Here is a 19,398-nt window from a genome sequence, read left to right on the forward strand (position 1 = left end):
CATTGAATCCAACTCCCTCGTAACTGCACGCACTCTTCTCTAACTGTCCAAAAGAGATCAGATTTCTACCCATTGTAGGCATGTACCGCACATTAGTCAGAATGACTTCTGTTTCGTCTGGATTCACGATCTTCAATTTTCCAATTCCTGCCACTTCACTATGAGTATTGTTCCCCATTAGAACTTTCCCACCATCAACTTCTTTAAAGTCAAACAAAGCTTCTTTATCTGGTGTGATATGAAATGTGCAACCAGAGTCCAGAACCCATTGATCATGAGTGTCATGTATACTTGCGGTTAAGATCATAGGTTCCTGTCTCTGAGCAACATTTGCATTCTGCTGCTTATTCCCTTCCTTTCTCTCGGGGCAGTCCCTCTTGAAATGACCTTCTCTGCCACAGACCCAACACTCTCTTGGTTTAGCTGGTGTCTGTGACCTAGAGCCTTTCCTTGAACCGTTATCTCTTCTCTTACTTCTTCCTCTCCCTTGCTTCCTTCCTTGAAGCTTATCACCTTTTCCTTGAAAAGCCATGAGTCCTTCACCAGCTGAACTTGACTTTCCAACGAGTCCCCTTTCTCTTAACTCAGCTTCCTTTGAGTAAGCAGAAGTGGTGACTTCCTTTAAAGTCAGTGTCTCTTTGCTGTTCCCATACTTCAAGGTGTGAACTAGGGAGTCGTATTGAGTCGGTAAGCTTGATAGCACTTGTATGGCTTGATCTTCATCAGATATAATGATGTTAAGACTCGCCAAGTCATCCACCAACTTTAGAAATCCATCCAAATTTTCTTCAATCGATTTCTGCTCAGACATCTTGAAGCTTGCAAAGCTTTGCTTCAGATAGATCCTATTTGGCAGAGTCTTGGTTTGATAGTCAGCCTCCAGTGCTTTCCAAACCCCCATAGCCGTCTGCTCTTTCATCACTTTCCTCAACACAATATTAGTAAGGCTATAGCATATTAGATTCCTCACTCTAGTATCCTTTTCTTTAGGTTTGGGATCAGGTTCCTCCTTGGCTTTCAGCTTCAAATCATCATCATCTTTCTCCGATGATCCTTCACTTGATTCAGCTTGAAGCACCTTACCGAGTCCTTGTAACTCAAGCTGCATCAGCATCTTGAACTTCCACATCCCAAAGTCACCTTTACCATCAAACTTCTCCATTTTGAACTTCGTAACAGACTCCATCATCAAGATCCGAGCTTGTCAAACACACAGATCCAAAAAACACTTAGGATCGACTAACACCTTAGATCACGATCACTCGCAATCACCTCCTGCACAATAACCTGGCTCTGATACCACTTGTTAGTGTTTTACCTTGATTTTATCTTTACGATTTCGTTTGTTTAGTTGATGTTTGTTGTATCTCGATTTCAGATTCAATCGAGAAAAGTAAAACGCAATCAACACGAGAATTGTTTACCCAGACTTTGTTTCCTACTGTCTGGGGAGAGATCAAAACTCTCAAGCAATCACTAGCTCAGAATCAATACAAAGACTCGGTTTCTTTCAACACAAGTAAACGGATCTCACCGAGTAACAAGTGCAAAGACAACCTCTGAAATACACCACCGGTAATCAGATTCTCCTTTGGTTAGATCGTGAGCAGCTATCCACCGTCTCCGTCACGATTGTCGCCGAGATAAGCTCTTTCTCCCTGATTTTGTTTCTCTTGTTTGTTAGCCTCTGTAACAAACTCTGCTCTCTCCTTCAGCTTAAGACGATGAAGATAAATATCTTCATTTAAGGAAACAGTGTCGTTTCTGCTAATGGGCTCTGATCTTTTTCTCGCAGGTTTAGCTGATGGGCCTTGACACAAGCCCAAACTCTACGCCAGCTTGGATGAGACGACAAATACTCACATGAGCAAGTCACGCCAATAAAGACACTCGTTTAATGTGGTAGATGGAGTTACGAGTTAAGAGCCAAAAAGATTGTCACAAGTTGGGTCAAGTTGACGAGAAAATACGAGGGAGAAGGTGTGCCTACGTATATATGTGTTGTTACGTAGTGTGGACCAGAGCTACATTTGATGAACCATTAGAAGACACTATTTGACAGCTAGAAGAAGGTAAAGAAAGATTCTTATAAATAACCAGCAAAATGTAATGTAACCAGCACATGTGTGGTGAAGTAAAGAGTAAACGTACAAGAATGATATATTTCTTGGGAATTTGAGTTGGATAGTTATAAAACAAATCATAATTTAATGTCTAACAAAAAAAAAATACCTCCACTGTTTCTATTAACCCGCGCCTTGGGCGTAATGAACATCGTATATATAAATGATTTTATGTGTTATATGTTCTTTTATATATTATAAAATAATATATATATATATTAGATAATGAAAAAGTAAGTAACTATTACGTATATAACTAAATTGGAGTGAATACGTAAATAAATTTTATTAATCCAAACAGTCACTTTTTTTCTTTCTATTTTCTATAATTAAATTTACAAAATATATACATAGATAAGTAGTATATTTTTAATATTGAAATATTTTTAAATGATGCTTTCTACTTATTTGTATATTTTTAAAACAAAAAATTTAAATCGCTGATAACAAATTTTATTGTACAATATTTTTGAAAGTTTTAGTAATTTATAATTTTTATAAACATTCAATGCAAATTTTAAATTTTAAATATTAAGCTGTCAGTATTTGTTCAAAGATTTTATCAAAAAAAATTGTTCAAAGAAAATTTCAAAATTAAAATCTTTATGTATTTCTATGGTATGTAGTTTAACTAAAAGATATTAATATATATGAGACTTTCTACTCACATAATTTTGTAATAATTTGTATCTTGTCGTAAAAAAAATTAAATCATGGATCATAAAAATTTCAATGTGAGACTTTTTAAAAAGTTCAAAATATAACATATACGGAAAAATCTAAATTTCTATTATATGGGTAATGTGATTGTTTAATTTATGTTAATAAATTAAAGTTAAACAAAAATGATAGAGAATATACTAATTTGTATCAAATCTTTATTATTCAAATCATTAATTGTCATATATACTTTAGCCATATTATGCAATTCTGTAATTTTTATTTAAGTAAAGAAATGAAAACATTAATAATTAATTTATGGTTAGTTTAATAAGAAAATTATTATATATTTAGATGGATCAATCTATTTCTCTAATGATTCTAAAAATTATTAGGGTGATGACACATGGTTATCTCAAATGTTGTAATGTTTCTCTTTTAATATATAACTAGATCATGACCCGCCCGGTCGGGCGGGTTTTTATTCCGTTGCAAGCGCAATTTGTGTTTTTTTTATTGAACTGAAAATCTGGTATAAAACTTGTGTTTTGATTTTTTTTTGTACCTTATGAAGTTAAATTTTTTAAACAATTATTACATAATTTCTCAGTGAATTTTATTATATTCTGACTTCTAATATATTTTGTGGGTAATGGTTCAAAACATTTTCTGATGTAATATATATTTTGGTTTGGTGTGTTTTGAATGCAAAGTTATAAATATAATACTATACAATATTACTATAGTATTATTATATAAAACTATATATTTATTTTTGAAACATAATCTGGACCAACGTAATTCATGAGCACCAATTTTCTTGCCCAACTTACACATTTTCACTAAGCCCATCACAAACTAATTATTCCGGGAACATAAATATTAAGTTACGTTAGTAAAAAAGTCAACTATTCAAAAAAACACTAAACGTCTTTATCGGTGTCTGTCTCTCTGATCTGTTCATCTTCCTCGGTATCCATAATCATCAAAGTAAAAGAAAAAGCTATACAAATCCAGAGTAAACACAGAGATTTATGTTGAATTTGATACTCGATCTATCGACTAAAGGTTAGACTGTGAATCATTTTTTTTTTTTGTTAATAGAATCGTTATTGTTTGTTACAATTTAAAATTTCAACAAATTAGGTTTTGTGAAAGTTCGATATCGCTCTTTTGATGATAGATCTATTGTTTATAAGAGTAGTTTAGCCATAACATAGATAGACCATCGACAATCAATTCCAAAAATAATATAAAATTTTAATATTCTTTTCGTAATTAAACCTTCATGTAAAGATTCCCGGGTATGAAGACGGGTCAGGATCAAGATATCATCTTCTCGAAGGATACAATTGGTAGTTTTTGGAGCTATTTTTTTTTTGGGAGCTGATCGTGGATGTGTAAAATTGATTATGAAGACCAGTTTTTGTAGTTTAAATTGAGTTCAAGGCCACAAATTTACATACTAAATATTCCCTAAACCAATTAAGTAATCTATAATAAATACCAAATCACGCGATATGGTCACCTAGATATTAGGCAAAATTGAAACGATTTGGAGAAGGGGTTTTCGAAAAAAAGATTTAATTGTTATAAAATTTTGGTTTCTGTTATTTAAATTACCGGACATATAGATATTGATAATAATTATTAACATAATTATATGAACTTCCAATGCGAAATAGTGTGTTTGATCAGTTTGAAATAAAAAAATTACCAACCATGGTGATTACCGAGATGAACCGAGATTATTAACCATGGTTCTAACCGTGAACAAAATATTATTATGGCATCTGTTCAAACAAATAGTAAACGTTATAACTATTCTTGTTTCGTAGTGGCATGGTCGACTTGAAGGAATTTTCTTTGAGTTTATATTCAAAATCTATCTTATTAGCATAGAGATTAGGATAGGTTAAGTTATTGTACATTTAACAAGATACTAGGTTTAAGATCCGCGCCTTACGCTGAATCAACATTATATATATAAATTATTTTATGTATTAAATATTTTTACATATTATGAAATAATAAATATATATTAAATAATTAAAAGTCAGTAACTATTAAATATATAATTAAATTGGTGCGAACATATAAATCAATTTTATTAATCCAAAATTTTTTTTTTTTTATATTTGATAGGATATGTTATTAAATTTAAATGATACTGACATAGATAATATATTTTAGTATATTTTTAATATTAATGTATTAAATGATGATTTCTACTCATATAGTTTTTTTGATCATTTGTATCTTTTATAGAAAAAATTTAAATTACTGATAACAAAATTTTCATTGTGGGATTAATAGATTTAGTAATTTATAATTTTTTTAAAAAATAAGTTGTCAATGATCGTTCAAAACTTTTATCAAAAAAATTGTTCAAAGTAAAATTTGAAACTAAAATATTGTATTTTATATGGTTTATAGTTTAATTTAAAACGATATATATATTAATCTTAATAATTAATTAAATTAGACTTTTTACTTATATAATTTTTGTAATCATTTGTATTTTGTCATAACAAAAATTTTAAACCATGGATCATAAAATTTGAATGTGAGACTTTTAACAGTTTTAGTAATTTATAGCCGTTTGTAAAAATTCAAAATATAACATATACATAAAAATCTAAATTTTTATTATATGGTTATTGTAGTTGTTTAATTTATTTAATAGTTTAAAATCAAACAAATATGATAGAAGATACACTATTTTTTATCAAATATTTATTATTCAAAATCATTAATTCTCATATATACTTTACCCGAATTAGGCAATTACGTAAATTTTATTTAAGGAAATAATAAAGTATATTAACGATGAATTTATTGTTAGTTTAATAAAAAGCTTATTATATAATTAGATGGACCAACATATTTCTGTAATGATTCTAAAAATCATTCTAGTGATGACATGTGACTACAAAAAAAGTTGTAATGCTTCTCAAATAATATATAGGGGATATACAGAGGATATGAAGTCGCAGATGTTACAACTAATAAATAAAAGAGGAAGCATTTAACTAAAAGATGAGGTCACTTTATTATAGATGAGGTCGCACATGTTAGGCTAATATATAAGGCACTTAATTAAAATATACGAGGTCTACCTTAAAAATCTACCTAGAAGAAGTTGCGATGATTCTAATTTAATAATATATATAATGAGGCAGTTGACTCATTCCTGAGCCGCCACGTCAGCAGGTAAGTAGGTCCCACTTTTAAAAAATGTGAAAAAGTGTCAAGCTTGTGGCTCGAACCCGGGTTATTGAATTATAAACACCAACATTTATACCACTAAACTAAAGGATACTTTGTACATTGATGGCCGAAACTAATATATATTTATGAAGGTCGGAAACCTTTGCTTCTTCGGTTTTCTCTGTGGGACCCACACTTAGTTTTTTTTTATCTAATGATTTAATAAATACTTTATAACTCACGTTTTGAAATGAGCTTCATTAAAAAAAGGCCCAATAGACCTCTTTGGTCTGTAAGCGTTCTCTTCAATGGAAGTTTAGGGCTTTCAATTTTTAATCATCGGTTCATGACTCATCTAAGAAACACATATTGACTCTTTGAGTTCCATGAATCAGTTTATCTTCTTTAGTCTCTACATCTCCCCATCTTTAATAAATTCATCATCAGTTCTTTTATTTTGCCTGATAAATCATGATGGTGTGGTTTTAATTTTCTTTGGTCATCTTTAGCTTGCACCCTTTGATCTAACCAAGAAGAAGAAGAAGACATTTGTCATTCAGGATGTCATCGAGGACTCAGCTGAGTCACACGTGAGACATATTATCCGTTGTCTGATTGTTCAAGAAGAGTTTATGTGCTGTGAAACATATTTGTTTCTTTTCATCAGTTGCTTTGTTTAATCTTTTTTCCTGCAAATAATGACGGCTTTGACAATTCATTTACGGGAGCCAAGAAGTAAAAGAAGAAGAAGCCAGTGAGTGTTTGACATTTTCTGTCTTCTTGAGTTTTTTTTTCCATTCATTAAACTTGGATTTTGAAGATTATGTGTCTCACGTTCTTTTTATTTTGATGGTTGTTAGGTTGAACGAAGATCATTGAATAAAGAAAATGTCGATGCTCCAGAAGATTTGGAGGGTACTTTATATTTCTTTCTCTGATTATTCTAGCGACATAAATTTGAACCTTACAGAGGGTATATTGCAGAGCATCCTAATGACGAGGAAGAGGTGGAGGGAATTGATCTGCACCAGCAACGTTACCCGTGGGAGGGAAGTGACATGGATTACTTATACGACGAGGTAAGCATATCATTAGATGGTTTGCGGTCCATCTTTGAGAGCCGTCGATTGTAAGTGTCTATCGTTTTGAAGTTGCACGACACTAAGATGTAAAGATTACTAATCACGATTACCTTACTAGCAGAGTTCTTTTGCACAGCTATTGTCAATGGAATTAACACTTGAAATTGATGGTGCTATATTTCATGTTCCAAATGCTAACGCAAACTCCAATGTTGATTCTCAGCTTTAACATGTCAAAATCCCAATGCAGTGGGTGTTGTAAGGTAATTCAGTAGACACAAATGTTCAGTTGAAAAAAAATTCTAAACTGTATTTATGCATCAAACTTATCATCCGTAACATAATAATATGCTTTTTCTGTGCTAGGAACCGTTTGTAAATAAATGTCTCGGATGTATATGACTGCTGAGTTTGTTTCTTTTGACAGTGAAATCACTAAGATTGCAATGTGTCAGGACATCAAAAGCATCTAAGCTTATGGTTAGCTTTACAATTTCGTTGGTTTCTTTTTCCAATTATGTTGGATGAATTATTTTAGCTAACAAATATCGCAACAGAGCGCTGGCAATAACTCTAATAGATTTATATATACATTTAGAATTGGAAGTTTGGTGAGAAAATGAACAAGTACTTCTGTCACGCTATTGAACAATTATACGTCATTTCAAGAGAATTGATTTCTTATATTTTCCATAATCAGTAAGATTTTAACTGTTTTGTCTACTTTGCATTCATAGCTCATTCTCCATCTAACTTCTCGGTGTTACTATATAATGATCAAGTCATTTTCTGCACAAATAGGCAAGTGGGGATGTTACGTTGGGTGCTTTTTATTGGGATTTGCTATACAAAGTCTGTTGTGACTCTAAAACTTTTACCTCATTTAACATTGATTCTGGTTCTTGGGAGAATTGCAGATTGTGAATGAAAAGCACAAGCAGGGAACATATGTGTAGCTGCGTTTGACTCGACATGTAGCGGTATCTGCAGATCTGTTGATCCCATTGTGGAGGTTAACATGCAATGTGTTGACCTGGAAATCATTATTTGGAAGCTACATTTCGAGGTCTTTCCTCAACATATAAATAGACCATTGACAGAGTTTGATATTTATAATACTCAGTGATCATGGAGTCTGCAGAAAACAGTCCTTTTGCATGTTCTATATGGAACCAAGAGATATATCCTTTGTATGATGATTGTATTATGATAGCTATTAACATAGGATATGACTAGAGAAAGAGAAATGAGTATGAATCTCTTATATGAGTAGCTTTTGTAAGCACATTTGGGTTTATTAACAGTTGTGACAAGCAATTATGTTTATAGTAAAGGAAACCCGTCGCAGCGTCAATAACAAATGCGCCTGTTTTTTGGTTGTTTGGGATTGAAATAGCTTATGGGTTTTCTAAATCAATATAATTGATTTAACTAAAGCTATCTTGGATGACAAAAAGAAGGATTGCAAGTTTAATAACTTCTACTTTAGACTTTAATTTCAACTAAATTATAATCAGTCTTTTATCCATATCATCTTATTTATAAACGTAAGGATTTATTAGAAATAAATAAACAGTTTCAACAATATTAAATATGTGATCTAATAAACAAAAGAACACGTAGGATTTTTAGGATTTAAAGAGACTGGAGACAATAGTTAATGAATATGAAAAGAATACGAAGCAGAATGATTCGAGCAAATTAGTGGCAACACAGAGTTAAACGAGATAAAAATATCAATCAATAAAGAATGAAAGAAGAATGAGCAGGTTTAAGTTATTATACAAGCCAAAACTAAGACAAATCAAACGACAGAATGTGAAAACAAATGTAAACAAGACAAGAGGAGAGGGCGAAGATAAAATACGTTGAAAAACTGAATGCTAGATTAATAAGCAAAATGCAAGAAAAGATTAAAATACAAAAACTCCGCGCCAACGATCCCTAGTTTATCTTAAATGGACTAAAATTTTGTAAATTTCAAATTATTTGGACCGTGTTATGGTAATCTATTTATTTAAAGTATTTATTACATTGATTTCGTTTTTATTGATTTCAAATGCAATAATATAATCCATATTATTAATCATTTCAAATTTGATCAAAATTTATTTAAATATATTAATATGTTTGTTCAACTCACCTCGTACAAAATCACAAAGTTATTCTGACATTTTAAATAAATATTTAAAATCATAAAAGTTTATGGTATAGGATTATTTTGAATATATCCATAAATTGTTGATTTTGATTTTGCGTTATAAATTTTTATTTTTAGTTTTTCAAATCAGTTAGCATTGTCAACTAAAAACTTTATACTAATAGTGTAGGCTAGGAAATAAAGTTGGGTACACAATATGAGTATGAATATTCATGTAGAAAATATGGAAAGTTAATATATTTTATGGATCCAATATCGTTTAAAATAGTGTATTTGATGATCTTAGAAATGCAAAAGATAATTTTCAAAATTTATTTTTTAAAAATCGTGGCTTTAATGATGTATAATGTTCCACAAGATATTCCTAGTAATATATGCTTTGGATTATGGAAGTTATATATTTCCATATATGGTAAATCTTCGAAAAATGAAAGCACAAAATCATGCTTTTCAAATTATTCCTAAGGATATCTTCACACAGTCGGCTCGTTTCTTTCCTAAATTGATGCTAAAAATCATAAATAATAACGAAAATGAGAAAATGCTTACATATTTTACGATTTGGTTGGGATGCTTATAACTAAAATAGCTTCTTCATATTACACGTCATGTTACAGTGTAGGGTTTTCTAGCTTAGGGCTTAGGGTTATACTATTCCATTTTACATATATATATATCAAAGCAATACCGCACATTGTATATTGTTACACATAAATGATCCAGTTTATTTTAAAAAAGTATAGTGATGGTAACATTATGTTTTTAAAAGAATATACAATGTCTGATGATATAATAGTGATGGACATTATATTTTGGCATTATGTGTTGGGACATGTTATATGAATAAGCTAATTTCAGTATGAGAACCTTAAGTTATAAAACAGAAAAGTATAAAATATATCAACCCTGTCCGAACTTAAACCAAATATAATTTGAATGTGTATATGTAAACATGCTTGGTTTAAGATTTCAAATAAGGCAATACGTTTGTTTAATTGTTTTTAGATAATAATTAATATTTTTAACCATAAATATAAGAGTGGCATTTTTTTGTAAATAATTTTAAAAATTAAAAACAGAATCATAGTAAGGATTCTGCTTTAATAGTATAGAAGGATATTACCCTTAATATCCGGTTAATTAAAGTTCAAAAAAACATTTTTCTTCTTCGATTACCAATTACCACCGCTCTTCTTCCATCCCCAGCACCTTGCCCTCCGTCACCGTCACCGTTACGATATGATGATTTTCGCTTCTGAAATCTACAGACCACGACGGCGTTACAGTCGAGGCGCCTCCGATTCTCTTCGTCACATCATCGATGCCTGTCAGATCAGTTGAAATAATGTATGTTATTTCGTTAACTTTATTTTAATAATGCTCCATATTATGTACTATTGGCATATTTTGATATTTGAGTTAGAATTTATATTACCTTTTAAAGTTTAGTGACTAGTGTTTTTGGTTTAATTTATGAAAGGTTTGAGTTGACGTTGGGGTAAGCATTACCTCGTTCCCTGCTATTTGTTAATTTTAGACATATTCAAAACACATACATAGTATAATATATTTAAACCATTTTATAATTTCATTAATATAAATTATACCATTCAACATGTTCTATTATATTTATATTTTCATTTGTATGTTCTCATATTATGCTTTTCTAATATAACTAGAGACTTTTCCGGGATACATCCGGGTTTTTTTTCCATATATTTTATTTAACTTAAGATAAAAACTGTATTTGAGTTTATATATATTTATGATGTAAATTGTTAGAGATATTGTAATTTTGTATTTTTTTTGGTTACTACAATCTTGAAAATATTAAAAAAAAAATCTTTTCAATAGCAGAAAAATCATATAAATTGGTAATTAAGTTAAAAATAATATTAGTTAAAATTCAATTATTCTCTTATCTTGTTTATTTAAATTTTGATCGGATTTCTTTCCATATATTTTAATTAACCGGAGATCTTTTTAAAAGATTGTATTTGATTTTATATATATTTATGATGTAAATTATTAGAAAATTGTAATTTTTATTATTTTTGATGACTATAATTTTGAAATTATTAAAAAAAAATTATTTTCAATAGCAAAAAAACAATATAAACTGGTAATTAAGTTAAAATAGTATTACTGTTGTCCAAAAAAGGGTTAAAATAGTACTTCCTCTGTTTCTTTTTATATGGTGTTTTAGTATAAACACACAAATTAAGAAACAATATACTTTTGTAAAAACGCACTCAATTACAACAAAAAGTAGTCAAAAATAACTAAGCATTGATATTATGAACAAATACGACAAAAACTATACATTTCTTTTTAATATTTAAATCAATTACTTTAATAGCTTTACATAGAAAGTTTCAAAACATCATACCAATTGAAACAAAAATATCTTCTAAAACATCATACAAAAAAACGGAGGGAGTATTAGTTAAAATTCAGTTATTCTCTTATCTTGTTTATTTAATTTTGATAAATTATTATTAAATTAATGTAAAATTTAAATTTTGTTTTTAATGTTAAAATTAACTAATATGCATTTTTAAAATTTAAGTAACTAATATCTAGTGATGTACATTAAAAAACCCTAGTCAAATACTTTTGTTTCCATGCAACAAAAAAAATTTAAAATAAAATATCAAAACATGATAATATTCTCTATGAGATATTTGTGTATTTTTCTCTATGGAAATCCAAATAAATTATTCGACTTTTAAAAAACTTGACAATTTATTCTCAATCAAGTTAATCAAGCATATTATTAATGTGTTAGACAGAAAATATAAGTTCTTAGTTCAAAGCTTATCTATAAGGGAATACATAGTGATAGAGGCTATTGCCCACTTTCACAGACAGAACGTTTTTCAAATACTTTTTCATTTCAACTTATAGTTGGAGCTAAAATCAGTCTCATTAATTTGAGTGCCTCAAAATTCTTACCAAAAAAAAATAATTTTGTTCTTTTTTCTATATGAACTTTGTGTCTTATTCTTAGTTTGACATATACTTACCATCTCTATTTTTAAATTAATGTTGTTTTTATTTAAAATTTGTCAACAATTTCCATTTTTATGATATCTTTTGTATTAGGAAGATATATTTGCATTGTCAAAAATAAAAGGATATGTTCTCTAAAAAATATTAGGTTAATGTTATTATCACGTAATTTCTAATAGTAAATTTAGAACCAGTTCTGAGAACCAATGGAATAATTATTTATAAATTTTAAAGATATAATATATATAAGTTGTATGACTTTCAAAATTGTCAAAAATACTATTGAAATTAATTTTAAAATGTTTATGGCTCTGTAAAACTCGGTTCTCTGATTAACTGAATTAATAATGTATTTCAAATTTATCCGTCTAAATGACAAAAGTAATATACAAAAACACAATCCACACTATTTATAATAGTAATGCACGTACTACATGTCAAAGCTCATCATCATACGTTTTTCTATAAGAAGATGGACCTTTTATAATCTTATTAGCAGTATGTGTTTATTCTGCTATTGCGCATGAATGCATTTAATGTTTGTCAAAATTCCAACACATATTTTTGGATGAGTTATATTGCGTTTAGCACCCTATGATCAAATAGCAAACCTTGAATATAGACGCACGCAAGGTGTAAACCATATAAATAACTTTCCCATGAATACATATTTTCCGTGGTTGTTTTTTCATTTATACGAATTTACATTTTAGTTTGTGGGGCTGTGGGGGTGGACACTTCTTTTTGTCTATCAAATGTATCCAGTGACAATGAATTAACAAACCTATCTCCAATTAACTATTACAGCTTATAAATTAAATTATACTTACTTGTTTGCAATCATTTATATAAAGCCACCGGGAGATAAAAAAAGTTATCTTGGGAATGCTAGCATTTCCTTAGCCATAATGTCTTCGAGGAGAGGGTTGATTCTCAGCTACGGGAGCACTTGGAGCAGATCCAGCAGTATAACAACTGCAACAACAACAACACGTGATTCTGATTACAGACAGGATAATAGCAAAAACATCAGCTATTTCACATCAGTGTTCAAATTGGCTAAAGAAAAAGCAAGCAACATCAAATGAGAACATCTCAACATCAAAGAACTGTATCATTGTAGCTATCTAATGAAAATAGCTTATGCATAGGAAACATGCGTAAGATAATATATCTCAACACATTCCTATCAAATTTGTTAACAGCTTTCAGTCAACCAACCAACACAAATGGATGGAAAACTAAAAAGGAAACATAAGCAATTATATGTTAGTACAAAAAATCACCCAAGATGTGAAGGAAGACTAAATCCACTTTAACGAGTGAACCTGGAGCAAGTAAAGTCAAAACAACTTTGTACAGGATAAGGTAGAACACCTGATGACAAAAAAAAAAATAATAAGGTAGAATACCTGGAACATATAAAAGTATGTTTGATGAAAGGCAAAAATATTAGAGTGAAAGCAAAACAGTCCTCAAACCCATCATTTTTCATGGTTCCAACTTCCATCCTTGTGTGAGTCAGCTATATGACTTATATGATCAAATCTTATTAGCTTTATGGATAATACGTTAGTTTATAGTTCTATGACGAATCTATCAAAATAAAACCAAAATTAAGTAAAAAAAGAAAATGACAATTTTTATTATTCACAACCTAAGAAAATTATATCGTAGAAGAAATACACCAAAATTGTGTTAGATATTTGAGACAAAGAGATCAGTAGATTTGTTTGTAACCTAGAACAGTCCGACCACCACCGCCGATAGCTTCATTTCGTGCCTCCTCCTCCGCCATTAATTTCAGAAGCGACGGCCGTGGATACTTTCTCCGGATCGTCGATGGTGGTGTAGCTCTAAGGCGTCAACTTCATCATCCTTTTGATCTTCTTATCTCCTGGACGCATGCTTCCTCTTAGTGGAAGAAGCCGATCAGCCACGTTTCTGCTCTTAAACGCGGCGAAGAGAGATCCATTCTCCGTGAAAGAAATATTGAGTTAGCCTTCCAGCGATAATTCCATGGCGCCTAGTTCCTTGTATTTGCATCAGAAAAGTTTAGGTTCAGACATTTAACATTAAAAAGTACTAAAAAAAAATTAACATTAAGAAGTATTCAATAGAAAAGGGTTTTAGGCTTACATCAACATTCACTCGTCGTGGTCTGTGGACCTAGAAACTGAAATGGAAGAGTGGAAGGTGATCCTAATGTAATTTTGTTCTTCTGAGTTCATGAGGTATTCAATTCACTTTTATATACAAAGTTGCAAACCGTTCATCTTCGGCATGAATGTCACCGATCGAATTAAATACGTATGTTTAAGATTAATACATCTTTCATTTATGAATCATAATTCATACGTTTTTGATTTATTCTTAAGTTACGACTATTAGTAAAGAGGAAAAGAAATTTGAGGCGTTAAGTTATAGAGAGAAAAATATTTACAGGCTAAGCCCATAAAGATTATCATAGCATTCCAAAAAATTTGACACATTATTAATCTGTTATTGATTATCGGGAAAATTTTATGTTTACCACTTTCATGTTACCACTTTTCATCTTTAACACCATTAAAAAAATATTTTCAAAAATATCATCTCCATTAAGTGACAAAAGTCTCTTATACCCTTGTTATCTATATATATAATAAATCTTTATTTAAATAAATAGAAAATAATAAAAAACAAAAAATATAAATAATAAAAACAATTTATGTTTTTGAATTATATATTTTTTTAAATTCGAACTTGTTTATAAATTTCTTTTTGAAATTTTTATTTATTTTTTTCAAAATTTCTTTTTGAAAATCGAAAATTATGTTTGAAACTATTTTTTAAATTTTTTATATATTTATTTATATATTTATTAGAATCCTAGATTTCACATTCTAAAAATCTTACCCCATCCCTCAACTCTAAACTCTAAGTCTAGATTAGTTAACCTTAGGGGTATGAATGTCTTTTACCATTCATTAAAAGTGATGGTCAAAGTGATTAGTGTAAACATGAAAAATAGTACTATGAATGTGGTATTTGTGGCAATTTCTCTTGATTAATGAAAGCATGACGTGGCATTAGACAACCTTATGATTGGTGGGATTAATTAAACAAATGATGTGACACTCTCCTTTTTCTAGTTTTAGAATTTTAGTATTGTAAGATATGATATTTGATAATTTTATTTATGTACTATTTTATTTAGTTTATTCCATACCATTTACCCATTCAGTTTGTTCCGTCATATTCATTTTTGTTGTCAATGTGGTAATCAACACCACCGTACATTTTTATGTTGATATTTTTTCTTTTGTGTAACTGGGAACCGGTTTAAGAGAAAGATAAAACTGGGAGAAAATGGAACAAATGTTATGAAATCTAATTATGCAAAATCAGTATTAGTTACCTAATTTACATTTGAAATACGGCTATTCACAAATAAGTCCATTTTTTTTGGTCAAACAAGAATGATATCTTTCTTTTTATTTTTTTGGGTCAAAAACAAGAATGATATCTTTCTATGTTAAAGCATTGTGGTACATTGCCAATCATGGGGCTGAAAAATTGACAAAATTCACGTATTGATTCAACCAGTGGTTTAACCGGTATCCGGGTTCCGAGTTTTAAAGATTTTTTTGTGGGTTTTATCGGGTTTTTAAATAATCGGATTTTCTTAAAACTAAAACCGGTTTACATACCGGATCACTGGGTTTATCGGTTCGACCGCGAGTCCATGTCGTATTTTAAAACACTGTTGTACATTTCATATAACAATTTTAAGTATTACATTTACTACTCCTGCCACTATTACCCGATTCTTTACCTGAAATACACATGTCCAATTAAGACATCTATCTATAATAATAAAGTTGGCTTATCTGCCCTCTCAGGAGTCCACGTCATCCTTCACATAAAGGATTTTTTATGCCAAGTAGCAACTCAAAACAAACTTTTTTGTTCTTTTATCTGGGCTTCTAGCGTGTTTTTCCTCCGGGCTCAATATCATGTTTGATTGAGAAAACGAAACTCAATACCCTTTCCTGGATGAAGCCATCTGCGATTAACTTTCTGTAACGCCTTAGCATTAAATCGAGCGCAGCCTCTTCATACGTAATCGAGGAAGGTATCCTACAGATTTGCATAGTTGCAGCGATGAATTATCAACGGAGATAGTCGCTGATACCGCTACCGGAGAAGAGATCAACGCTCCGACGAGAGATGGACGGTTGAGAAGAAGACGATAAGCAAACCAGAGAGCAGGAGTCTGTTTGAGTTCAAGAGGGTACCTTTGTACGGTGTGGAAGACGACTGGAGGTGGAAGATGATGTCTCCACGATACCCAGTTTCCTTCAATCTCCAACGAATTCGTTGAAAGATGATCGTTTCAGTCCTCAATCAACCGCTCATTTCTTCGGTGGCTGCAACGGCCATGGCGGTTCTCAGGTAAAAAAAAAGTAACTGATCGCCTAATTTGATCCGATCATTGCAAAATCTCATAGTTTTGATTGAAAACTTTAGGTTGTGTTGTGTAGGTAGCTAACTATTGCAGAGAAAGAAAAGGCTACATTACCAGGAAATTGTGGACTTTGGGGTCTATACGTATACAGATCAGAAACTAATACATGGATTTTACCAGTACATATATTTCAGAGAAGCATTGGCGACAACGAAAGCAACAATCACGAGTTCACCAAGGCAAGTAATAGATACTTCTTCCACACCATTTGAGATGAGAGAAAGACTGCATCTAAGTGAGACGAGTTAGTTATTTTTGGTACTTTTTGTTGATTATTTTTGCTGTCTGGCTAAATTTATAATACAGATCCTGCTCTTCCGTCATGAGCTAAAAAGCAAACGAATCAAGAAGATTAAGTCTACGACTTATCATCGCCTCAAAAACAAAGACTTGAAGAACTCGTCACTGGGGGCATTGATGGACCCGGAAATGGCTAAAGAAGAGGCTATGAGACAAGAGGCTAAACAAGTAGAGGTGAGTCTGAAACTTCCTCTTCACTTCACATTATTTTCATCAAGACATTATCTTAAAAGTAAAATGTTGTCTTATTTATGCTTGTGCAGGAACATATGACGTTAAAGCACAAAAACATAGGAAAGTGGGCGAAGCGCATGCTAAGCCGTGGACCAAATGTGAAATACGATGGAACTAAGGCAGCTATAGCCGAACAGCTTCAAATGAATGCTAACTTATCCAGAAAGATGAACTCCATGAGAGATGGAAGTAGCAGTGATGAGAGGGACGATGAGGAAGAGTTGAAAGATGGTTCAGATGAGGACACTCCTTCTAGATTGATAGCAAAAGCGAAGGAGAAGACGTTGAAAGCTTTGGAAGATGATGAACTGCCCAATGCTGTTCTTATGTCATTACCTTTCATGGTAATATTTGCTTTTTGCTTTCTCATAACGATTTTGGTTTTCTTCATTTTATGTTTCGTTTTGTCTTATTTTTTTTTTTTTGGGTTAGGCCCGTTCTATAAAAAAGAAAAACGAGGAAGCTAATGAAGAAGCTAAACGTGCACTTGAGGAGTATGAAGAGTGGGAAAATTCTGATGGAGAAAACTCTAAAAAAGCCGTTAATGTTAGTGGTAGAAGAGTGTTTGGTGCAACCGCTAAAGTGGAAGCTCCAAAAGAGTCTAGAAAGGATTCAGATAACTTTTATGACGACAGTGATAGTGACAATGATATGGCTGGCATAGAAGATAATAACATAGAGCCTGTAAGAGATAATGCCTCACCTGCTAGAAACACCATTACAGAAACTGAGGTATCTTATTTTTTCATAATGGGTCTTTCTTCTCTTCCTTTGAAATCCTTGTGACAAAAATTTATTATTTTACTTTGATTTGGCTACAGAAGTTTGATGATGATGTTGCTGGAAATCCAGCATATAAGACAACATTCGATGTTGCCATGTTTGCATCAGGCTCCTGGAAGAAGGTTTACTTTTGAGTTTTTTACATCAGACTTTGTCTTTTTATTATTTTGTTCAACTCCTTTTGGGGTATGTTATGCAGATGACAGGCTCCAAAAACACAGAATCCAAAAAGGCTTCAAAGAAGACGCGTGCACCCATCCCACAGGCTCAAGATAAAAAGGTTTTTCTTTCTGCAAGTCTCAGTTGAACTATACTGTTTTTTCATCATCTTCTCTTTCCAACCAGTAGTAGCTTTTGGCTGTTTTAGTTCCTTACCTTTGTATACTTCTGTATAAAATCTTGAAAAGTGATCGAGAGATAAAGAAAGTGAGGATTCAGAGAGTGAAGCAGAGCAAATGGTGGACAGAGTTTTGACATCTGCCTCAAAGGAAACCTTTGTGGTTCCTTCTCAAGCAGCTTATAAACCTTTGTGGTTCCTTCTCAAGCAGCTTATAAACCGTGTTTTTGCTGGTGATGATGTGTTGGATGAATTTGAGAAGGATAAGGATGAGGTTCTAAATCAGGAAGTGCATATCTACACATACATAAGGTACCTTTGCCCTATCTACACATAATTTATGATCCGTAGTCAAGAAGACCAACTCAATTTGCTAAGATGTGTAGTAATATCAATTTTAAAGCACTATTTTGGTTTGATTTTATTTTTAATTGAGTATTTATTAGTATGCCGAGTGTCCTTTCCATGTTTGTATTGGCAAGGAACAAAGTTGTTACATGAACAATGTTAAAGGTTTATCAAAAAAAAATTATAGACAAAATTCAGAAAAACAGAAGAGGAGAGATTTGTTCGCGATTTATTTTTTGCACATTTCATCAAAGTGAGAGCAACAATAGTAATAAAAAAATTAGCAAAAAAAAACAACAGTAAAAAAAGAATTTTACAGATTTTTTTTTTCGTCACTAAGCTCAAGCTTTAAAAAATTAGAAAAAAAAATGATGGACCTCCAGAAATCATTGAAAAAATCATTTTAATAAGTTTCAAAACAGAATCTCTGCAGTTTTGATGTGCATAATTGTTTGTTTGATGACATATTATTTGATTGTTTTGGGATGAAATATAAAGTTAATATGTTGTTTTGTTCCATTTAGTTATGTATATATGCTTTTCGATGTTATTGTTGTTACTATGTGAAAACTGAGAATGAGATGTTTGATTAGAGAGGAATTATATATGATTTCATTCAATACATGCAACACGAAAAA

The 19,398-nt window shown here is 31.0% G+C and overlaps 1 protein-coding gene and 2 long non-coding RNA genes across 4 annotated transcripts; 2 read left to right on the top strand and 1 right to left on the bottom strand.

Annotated features, from left to right (window-relative positions):
• The first annotated feature begins 3,301 nt into the window (after positions 1 to 3,301).
• Positions 3,302 to 8,401, top strand: LOC125575723. 2 transcript variants are annotated; one of them, XR_007319938.1, is made up of 7 exons: positions 3,332 to 3,851; positions 6,503 to 6,747; positions 6,854 to 6,908; positions 6,978 to 7,072; positions 7,299 to 7,338; positions 7,503 to 7,555; positions 7,993 to 8,401. It is a non-coding gene; the product is annotated as an uncharacterized LOC125575723 (long non-coding RNA). The 2 variants fall into 2 exon arrangements; XR_007319939.1 differs by lacking the exon at positions 7,993 to 8,401 and adding an exon at positions 7,813 to 7,983 and having other exon boundaries at positions 3,302 to 3,851; positions 6,978 to 7,555.
• A 2,103-nt stretch (positions 8,402 to 10,504) lies between these two features.
• Positions 10,505 to 14,877, bottom strand: LOC111202598. The gene is made up of 3 exons (XR_002655485.2): positions 14,388 to 14,877; positions 13,989 to 14,281; positions 10,505 to 13,223 (listed from the first exon to the last, which is right to left on the bottom strand). It is a non-coding gene; the product is annotated as an uncharacterized LOC111202598 (long non-coding RNA).
• Positions 14,878 to 16,671: 1,794 nt separating this feature from the next.
• LOC106378103 (U3 small nucleolar RNA-associated protein 14-like) lies at positions 16,672 to 18,474 on the top strand. Its single transcript, XM_048748855.1, has 7 exons — positions 16,672 to 16,685; positions 16,850 to 16,937; positions 17,065 to 17,232; positions 17,322 to 17,636; positions 17,725 to 18,024; positions 18,114 to 18,197; positions 18,275 to 18,474. The coding sequence occupies exons 1-7, from the start codon at positions 16,672 to 16,674 to the stop codon at positions 18,380 to 18,382; spliced, it is 1,077 nt and encodes a 358-aa protein (XP_048604812.1). The 3' UTR covers positions 18,383 to 18,474.
• Positions 18,475 to 19,398: the final 924 nt, after the last annotated feature.

This window comes from Brassica napus, chromosome C2 (assembly GCF_020379485.1).
Source record: "Brassica napus cultivar Da-Ae chromosome C2, Da-Ae, whole genome shotgun sequence".
Classification (NCBI taxonomy): Eukaryota; Viridiplantae; Streptophyta; class Magnoliopsida; order Brassicales; family Brassicaceae; genus Brassica; species Brassica napus.